Source organism: Heloderma suspectum, chromosome 17, assembly GCF_057233095.1.
Source record: "Heloderma suspectum isolate Gila_16-S chromosome 17, 16-S_ref, whole genome shotgun sequence".
In the NCBI taxonomy this organism is placed as follows: Eukaryota; Metazoa; Chordata; class Lepidosauria; order Squamata; family Helodermatidae; genus Heloderma; species Heloderma suspectum.
Window position 1 is genome coordinate 8,251,656 of NC_139474.1, and position 9,737 is coordinate 8,261,392.

At 45.6% G+C, this 9,737-nt stretch overlaps 1 protein-coding gene across 1 annotated transcript; it reads left to right on the forward strand.

Annotated features, from left to right (window-relative positions):
- Positions 1-1,288: 1,288 nt before the first annotated feature.
- LOC146334365 (olfactory receptor 6N2-like) lies at positions 1,289-2,245 on the forward strand. Its single transcript, XM_084823609.1, has one exon. The coding sequence runs from the start codon at positions 1,289-1,291 to the stop codon at positions 2,243-2,245; it is 957 nt and encodes a 318-aa protein (XP_084679735.1).
- The last annotated feature ends 7,492 nt before the right edge of the window (positions 2,246-9,737 follow it).

Below are 9,737 nucleotides of genomic sequence, written 5' to 3' on the forward strand. Positions count from 1 at the left end.
TTGTTTTCATTTCATTTCCAAATTATGCCTAACGTGGGATTTGCCTTTTTCACAGCAGCCAAGCACTGGGTTGACATCTTCATTGAGCTATGCACCATAACCCCAAGATCTCTTTCTGGGTCATTGCTAGCTCAGATCCCATGAACCCATGACATATACGTCAAGTTGGGATTCTTTGCCGCAACATGAGCTATGCACCTTCCCCCAACATCACATGAAATGGCCTTATACTGGATTGAACCTTTGGTTCATCTAGCCTGGTACTGTCTCTCCCTTTCCTCAAGTAAGGATGTGTGAATCAGCAAAATGCAAATGCAATTGGCGGAGTCTGCGAATCACATCGCAAGCTCAGAAATCTATGGATTTTGACCACCGATTGCATTTGAGTCTGTGTTTAGTCCAGAAGGTACAAATTGGGTAAATCCTCATCAAAAACAAACTGAAATAAATTTCTCATACATCCCTCCCTTGTCCACTGCTGAGATTCTTTTAACTGGAGAAGCCAGGGACTTAAATTGGGATCTTCTGCACCCCAGGCATGTGCTCTACCACTAAATTATGGGACCTTCTGTGAACTATGGAACCAACCTTCAGAGGTAGTCAGAAATAGTGATGAATGAACCTTTCCATTTTGGTTTCTCTCAGTTTCTCATTTTTTTAGCCTTAAGTTTCGTTTCTTGCGAAACGAACTTAATCTTACGTTCGGTTCTCCCCAAACTTTGAGCATTTTTTTTAAGTTGGCATGAACATCTGTGTGCATTTCTGTGTGCATTTCTCCTAATACCTGCACTTTTGCATCATATGCGTTTTTCTCCAAGCAATTTTCCTAATAAAATGCATTACAATGTCATTTTGACATTTGACATTTGAGAGATATAAAAAGATAGGCATTTTTGCATGAAATTTCCCCTATGATATACATTTCTGACACATTTTTTTATTGGAGAACTCCATTGCAAAAGTCAGAGAAATGTGAATTTCAAAGAATAAGTGAGTTTCAGTTAGTATATTTGTCCAACGGTGTGAAATGAGGTCAGTTCGCATTAAACTGCAAACTGAACGAATAGTCGGAAATACAGAAACTCACATTGTACCACTCTTCCTCAGCTGCATCTTGTTACATGCTTGTCTGTCTTTGAACTTGTCTCCTGCTGCCCTATGGTCTCATCAGTTGTACTCACTTTTTAATCTGTTCTGTACTTCATTCACGACAGCTCTCCAGGATAGCACTTGCCGTATTTGCAGACTGGAGGTGTGATCAGTGTAGCACTGACTCACTGATACAACCATGGCCAGCATGGTCAATCAGACCAAGGTGACTGAGTTCATCTTCGTGGGCTTCCCAAACCTTCAGCATTTCCACCGGCTCCTCTTCTTCTTGCTCCTCCTCGTCTACCTCTTCACCATCTTTGGCAACCTGCTGATTTTCACAGTCATCCGTGCAGATGCCAGACTCCATACCCCCATGTACTTTTTCATCAGCATCTTGTCCTTCCTGGAGGTCTGGTATACAGCAACCACCATCCCCAAGATGCTGTCTAACTTACTCAGCGAACAGAAAAGCATTTCCTTCACCGGGTGTCTCCTGCAAACCTATTTCTTCCATTCACTGGGAGCCACAGAATGCTACCTGCTCACAGCAATGGCCTATGATCGGTACTTGGCGATCTGTGACCCTCTGCGGTACCCTTCCGTCATGACTACCAAGGTGTGTGCTCAAATGGTGGCTGGCTGCTGGATCTGTGGCTTCGTGTGTCCCATCACCGAAGTGATCTTGGTCTCCAAGCTTCCCTTCTGTGGCCCCAACAAGATCGAGCACATCTTCTGCGACTTCCCACCGTTGCTCAGCTTGGCCTGCACTGACACCTCTGTCAACGTCTTGGTTGACTTTGCTGTCAATGCCTTCATCATCCTGCTGACCTTCTTGTTCATCATGGCCTCCTATGTGAAGATCATCCAGTCTGTCCTGAAGTTCCGCACAGCCGAGAGTCGAAAGAAGGCTTTTTCCACCTGTGCATCCCATCTGACTGTGGTTCTGCTCTTCTTTGGAAGCATCATCTTCATGTATGTGAGGCTGAAGACAAGCTACTCCTTGGACTACGACAGGGCATTTGCCGTGATCTACACTGTCCTCACCCCGTTAGTCAACCCGATCATCTATAGCTTGCGGAACAAAGAAATCCTTGGAGCCATAAAGAGGAAAATCCAACTGAAGAGTGATGTTAGGTGTAGATGTACACATTGAACCTCTTAAAGAGGGCTGTAGTAACAGCCCATGTTAAGTGTGAAGAAAGGACAGAGCTCAATCATCTGTGAATCTGCCCCCTTGGAGGCACAAAACTCCATCTTTGAAAGGTCCAGTTTACTTGGTTTTTTAAACTGTTTATGTAGGAGACACGTTGGACATCAGTAGCTTTGCGCCTAGAATTTAAACTTGTAGGACAAGTTTAGTCCTGCCATAAGGGCATTGGAGAAGGTTTAAAAGGCTTCTGCAAATTATCTCCATTTGGATCCATATCCAAAATGCAGACCTAACCTTATGGGGGAAACTCCAATGTTGTCCTCAGAACAAATCAGGAGGTGGGGAAATGGGCGAGATGTGGAATGTGAATTTTATCTCTTCGAGCTGTATCAGAGCTATATGGATTTTATTTATTTGAGCCATTTTTAGCCAGCTCTTCAGCACAACTGTTCCCTCAGGGATGCTAACAAATCCATAGGTTCTCCTCCACCCATTTTATCCTCACAACAGCCCTGTAAGGTAGGTTAGGCTGGGGGATAGTGACTGGCCCAGGGTCACATAGTGAGCTTTGTGTGATTTGAACCCAGGTCTCCCCAGGGCTGAGCTGACACTAACTGCTACACCACACTGCCCCAATTTACACATGTCTAGGAGCAGCAGCAGCAAGGAGGGCTTGTCCATTCGTAAAATGTCTACCAGGATGAAAACACTCATTTCCCAGAAGGCAAGCTGGTAGGTGTAAAGGAAAAGTGATTTGCCTGAAAACCTAAGGACGAAGCAGAGGTGGGCTCTAAGCTCTAAAACCCAAAGCCTCTCTTTTGAACCCAAATAAAGATGCCGCTGCAGGGCGGCCCTTTGCTTTGCAGCATGCCTGCTTCCCAGGTAAATAATAATATTTTTTTAGAAATCTAAAGAAATAGAATACAAAGCAGGAGAGGCAGGGCAACGGGCAGGGTGACGGGCAGGCACCAAGAGATGTGGCTGGGGGCATATTGGTGCCTGTGGACACCACGTTGGAGACCCTGGTCTCAAAACATACCATGGCAGCTGCCACATGTGTGAAAGGGCAGGCTGTGCCCTTCATGATGCTTTGGCGTTCATGCGTATGCATTTTACCAACAAATGCAAGAGGCAGTGATGGCCAGCGATCTGGATGGCTTGAAAAGGGGGTTAGAAAATTCCTGGAGGAGAAGGCTATCCGTGGCTGCTGTTCCTGTTGGCTCTCCAGCATCAGAGGCAGTGTGTTGCTGCCAGTTGCTGGGGAACATGGGCGGGAGGGTGCTGTTTCTCTCATGTCCTGCTTGTGGGTTTCCCGTGGGCAGCTGGTTGGCCACTGTGTGAACAGAATGCTGGACTAGATGGACCCTTGGTCTGATCCAGCAGGGCTCTTTTTATGTTGGTACACACTGCTGGAGACAACATTTGCCCATTTTCTATAGCTGGCAGCTATGGGAGTGTAAATAAAACAAACATTGCAAAGATTCCATAAACCTCCCCTGCTCCCTTTCTCTCTCTCTCTCTCTCTCTCTCTCTCATACAGCAGAAACCTGTAGCATCACCCCGGACGACTTGGAAGTGGGAAGCATGCAACGTTGCTTTTGTTGTTGTTCAGTCGTTCAGTCGTGTCCGACTCTTCGTGACCCCATGGACCATAGCACGCCAGGCCTTCCTGTCCTGCGCTCTCTCCCGGAGCGTGCTCAAGTCCATATTCATTGCATCGGTGATGCTATCTAGCCATCTCATCCTCTGCCGTCCCCTTCTCCTTTTGCCTTCAGTCTTTCCCAGCATCAGGGTCTTTTCCAGGGAGTTTTCTCTTCGCATTAGGTGGCCAAAATATTTGAGCTTCAGCTTCATTATCTGTCCTTCCAATGAGCGCTCAGGGTTGATTTCCTTTAGGATGGACTGATTTGACCTCCGTTGCTTACTTATGAACAATTAATTGTCCATCACTCATTTTTATCCACCCAGCAGCCTAGTGTGGTAGGTTAGGCTGAGAGAGTGTGAGAGGCCCAAAGTCATCCAGCGAGTTCTGTGGATGAGTGGGAATTTGAAACCGGGTTTCCCCGGGGCTAGTCCAGGTCTCCAGCCACTTTTTTTTTTTCCCCTCAACCCCAAAGAGGTCTCGCATTACATCGATGTCGCTTTGCCATTCAATTAGGTGGAAATCCATACATTCCATTTTGCCCTCATCAATTTTGCATCCCCAGTGGCACACAGGTTGTCTTCACGGCTGAAGGCCGTCCATGTACACCGTCTCTGCTTTCCTGGTGCGGGAATCCGTCTGTGCAACTATCTGAGACGGGCTGGTTGCACGATCCTCCATTTTCCATCTGGCCTGCCATGGGGAATCCCACTCCCCATGATAAAGAGACATTCCAGGTTGGCTAATATAAAAAACAGTCCTCTTTCCTTTTCCTTCTGCTCTCTGCCTACCCAGGAACCTGTGTGTGTCACCCAAGGCAAGAGACAGATCTGGGTTACAGTTGGGCCTTTATATTTTCAGAATATGTGCATATGTTGGCAACCTTCTGTACATTCTCCAGGCATTATGCACTGTCTCCAACAGGTCTTGGGGTGCGGGGTGCATAGCTCGACAGGATTTTGCACAGGCATTAGGCATAATCTCTAATGCTAGATTGAATGGGCTGAAGTTACGGGAAGGCAGATTTGGGCTGAACATTAGGATAACAGTCTTGATGGTAAGAGCAGTTTGACAATGGAATCAATTACCCTCACTGGAGGTCTTCAATGGACAATAATTCATCGGGGGTGATCTAACTCTGGATTTCTTGCATCGAGCAGAGAGGACTAGATGGTCTAGACAGCCCCCTCCAATTCTCTGATTCCATATTGTTCCCATATCAGGAGGATACCAGTCTGGTGTAGTGGTTAGAGTTTTGGATTGGGAGATCCAGGTTCTAGTCCTCACTCAGCCATGAAGCTCACTGGGTGACTTTGGGCCAGCCACTGACTCTCAGCCTAACCTACCTCACAGGGTTGTTGTGAGGATAAAATGGAGGGGAGAAGGACCATGTAGGCCACCTTAGGTTCCTTTGCAAGAGGAGGAAAAGTGGGATATAAATATAATGATAAATAAAGACACAATTCCTCAGACTAATTCAAACACCTGATACAGAGAATGGACGTTAATGTGAGGGGATGCCTCAGAATTAGAGTTGGATTTATTCCCCCCCTTATTTTCCCCACGAACCACCACCATCAGATTTTTAGTGCTGAGATCAAGATTTCTGTCCTTGTCTTCTCTTAGCCACGGAACCGCTTGGAAGGGGCCGTCAATACTACATTTCTCAAAATTATACTCACCTTGCTTATTATCCGGTGTCAAGATTAATGAGACCAATAAAGAAATACAGCAATGTACTTCTGTATGAAGAAATATAACATCCCTCCCCTTTCTTTTCTTTTCTTTTCTCTCCTTCATGACATGATTTGTAATTGTGGATTCACCCATTAATATAAACGTTGAAATTACATTATGCCGCGATCATATATATGAGAGAAAGAGAAAGAGATTGGGATCATTAGGACAAGGAAGATTAGCTTAGGAATGAAATCCATTTTTACAGCTGCTATCTGATATAAATATAGAAAGCCGCCCTGAACTGACTCAACCATTGATCTGTCTCATTCAGTACTGTCAGCAGCTCTCTAGGGTCTGGGGCAGGGAAGGGTCTATAAAAAGTCCACCCACTCTCCACCTGTAAACATGAAAATAACACAGCTACTCAGGTTGCGATCTAAAGACCATCAGCCTAACTCCACTAGGTGTAGGATTCTGCAGAAGTGCTGCTCCACCAGAAGGACAGCACTTGCTATGCCAGCGGAGATGTCCCACCAGCGATGTTTCCGCAGCGGTATGGGGTAAAAGGGGGCGGATCAGGGGAGGATTCAGGGGAAGCCTTGGAGTAGGCTTTCCACTTACTCACTGTCAAAAAAGAGGAATTGCATCACCACCAAAGAAGGCACCAATTCACACGACTGTTGCATATGCCAATGTATAGGTGTGAGCGTAGAATAAAATAACTGCAATTGAAATTGAAATTCAAGACATCTCACTGTAGCGGAGAAGACTAATTAAAGGCATTTCTACATGAGGCTTTTATCCCTCACCTTTGCCGAGGCTTCTGCTTCCAGATTCTTGGCAGAATTAAGGGATTAAGATCGGCTCCTTTACACGTGCGTTTTTCCCAAGTTTTCTTTCCCCACCTTCCTATATGTTTCATTATACAACCACTAGATGGCACCGTGGTATAGCAGAATTGTGCAATCACAGGAGACTCTCCTTGAGCCATTTTAAAAAAATACCAGACTGCATTGGCGGGGTGGGGGACCTGTGATAATGTTTCCAAAGCATGAGAGAAGCCCTGGAGGATGGTGGCATCATGTAAAGGACCCGCAAAGTACCGTGAGTGAGCAATCACGAGAGCACAACCAAAGCCTAGTATAGAAAGGCTCTAGGTGAGCTGTGTGCCTATTGCTCAGTCTGCCATCCAGGTGCTGCTAACTGTGGATAGGAAACTTCAAAGCCCCAGTCTGCTCTCCCTTCTTAGGGTTCTTTCTCTTTAAATTGGACTTAGACTGGACACCTCTTCAAACAGAGGGACACCTTCTAGAGTTAAAGGAAGACAAACAGAGGATCAATTGATAGAAAAAGTGGAGTCTTTTTATCATTCATTGGAATGAAAAAGCTCGGGAATCATTAAAACCCTTTACTTTCCTGGGGACGATTTAATGTCAGCTTCGGCATAAAAATTGATGACGTTTAAACTCTTAAAGGTTGTTCAGGCAGGCATTTGGGGTGGGTTAGGGTATTTAAAAAAAAAAATATGGTAAAATTTTATTGTTTTAAATTGTTTCATGGTGGGTTGTACATCGCCCAGAGTGGCTGGGTGACCAGTCAGATGGGCGATTAATCAATTTAATAAATTAAATAAATAAATAAATAAATAAATAAAGGCTGCCTTTAATTTGTGAGTATCTTTGATGTTAAAATGGGGTCACTGTAAGAAGGATTTGGTGTCATTACATGTCGAGTATTTTAGCACTTGACCAGACCTATATTGTGTGCTTATGAGACTGACGCTGAGTTTTTACCCCCCTTTGCTTCTGACAGAGTTAAGCAGATGCTTAAACAAACAAAAACATCTCTGTTCTAAGTGGTTGGATCTGGTTGCAATCTCAGAAACGTCTGATTCTTTAATACCTGTTATATAAGATACCATTTGGTCTGGAGAGCTACTGTACAACTCGTACTGAGACACACACACACACACGCACCCCGCCCCAAGAAAATCATTCACAGCGTTACGCTTTCAGCGTACGCCTTCTGCTTTTATAGAAGGGAAATTTGATAATACTCCAGTCCATCAAAGACTTTGTATCTGGGGGTCTGGGGAAAGTTGAGGATGTTTCCCACTATTTACTTCGATGTCCCCTCTGTGACCATCCTAGGCATACTTTTCTTGCTATTACTCTTCAGTCCCTGTCGAACAGGCCCCTCTTAGACCAAATATGTGCTCTTCTTTATGGCATTGATGTTTTCACCACTGTTCAGGTAGCAAAATTTGCCTTGGCAGCAAGGAAAATACACGCCAAATCCCAAACAGCTTAGGAGGGATGTTTCTGTTGGATATGGGTGTGTGTGTGTGTGTGTGTATATACACACGGTTGTACTGTTCTCTTTTCTTTTTATGTATATGGTGGTGGCCTGTGGCACCAAGCAACAAAGTTGACTTAACTTGACTATATATTATGTAAATAATAATAATAATAATAATAATAATAATAAATTGGACACCTTCAAATAGAGGACTGTCCTCTGCCAGTTCTCCAAAATAGAGGACTGTCTTCTGCAAAGGAGGACACCTGGCCCCCCTGGCTTGGAACCACTGGACCCAAAGCCCCCTGGTACAGCTGACACCCCCCAGAACGAGTGGATAAGTATGACAGCACTGAAGTTGGCATTCATATTGGAGAGCCAGTGTGGTGTAGTGGTGAGAGTGTTGGCCTGGGAGCCGTGAGATCCGGGTTCGAGTCCCCACTCGGCCATGGGAGCTCACTGGCTGACTTTGGGCCAGTCACAGACTCTCAGCCCAACCTACCTCACAGGGCTGTTGTTGTGAGGATAAAATGGAGAGGAGGAGAATTATGTACGCCGCCTTGGGCTCCTTGCAAGAGGGGAAAAGGCGGGATATAAATGCAATGAATACATAAATACAATACATATTTACACTTCCAGAAGTAAATTCCCAGTGCGAGGGGAAATAAATACAAAGGCCTAATGGGGAAAATAACAACTGGAAAATCCACCCATGCACTCGCCTTTTGCCCTAGCTAATATGATCTGTCGGGTCTCCGGTGGAGATGGTTCCACCACCACAAGACCATAGGATGCCCTGCTCAGTAACCACCTTACAGTCATCCCCTCACTTACCCGCTTGTTTGTTTTTCATAATGCACCCCCTCCTGACCCAGTTAGTGTAAAAGCGCACAAACACACCCTCGCTCTAATTTGGCACCAAGGGGGTTACATTTGTCAAAGGGACTGGATCCCAGAAATCCAGTCCATTCACTTTTTAACAAGGCCCTGAAGACTAGAGGCGAAAACACATAAGTAATGGACAGGTAATCCCTGGAATTAGCCATCCAGTCAAGTCCCTATATCAGCCGCAGGTTGGCAAATCTGGTGGATGGATGCCGTGACCTGCCCTTCCTTGGAACCTGAAGGATCAAAGAAATGCTCCTAAGAAACGAGGAAATGGGTGAGTGCCTGCATCGGTATCACCCACCATTCCTCAGTGATATGGAAGCTGTAGGAAAGCAAACGTATTTTGCATTTATTCTGGGTTTCTAACTGGCTCAACGCTTCTGCAGTGGGGTAAACCATACAAAATATAAGATCGTTGCTGGTTCAGACCAAATGTCCATCTCAATCAAGCTTTATCTTTCCTACAATGGCCACTTGACCCCTCTCTAAAACCCAGAGTCCATGAGTGTGGCAGCCCTTGTCCTCTGTTGCTCCCCAGTAACTGGGATTCAGAGATAGTTTGCCTCTGGACATGGAGGTTCCATTCCTAACTAGCATGGCTAACAAGAACATAAGATGAGCCCTCCTGGATCAGACCAGAGGTCTACCTAGTCCAGCTTCCGTGTTTCCGACCGTGGCCTCTGGGAAGTGCACAAACAGGGTAAGAAGGCAAACCTACCTCAATTTGTTTTCTTTATTTCACCCTCCAGAGAGCTCAGAGTGGCAAACATGGTTCTCTCTCTCTCTCTCTCTCTCACACACACACACACACACACACATTTTACCCTCACAGCAACCCTGTGAGGTAGGTTAGGCTCCGAGATCGCAACTGGCCAACGGTGCACCCAGAGAGCTTCATGGCTGAGTGTGGATTTGAACCTGGGTCTCCCTGCTGTCAGTCTGACACTCTAACCAATAGACCACATTGCCTCTCACATGTGTTTTCTA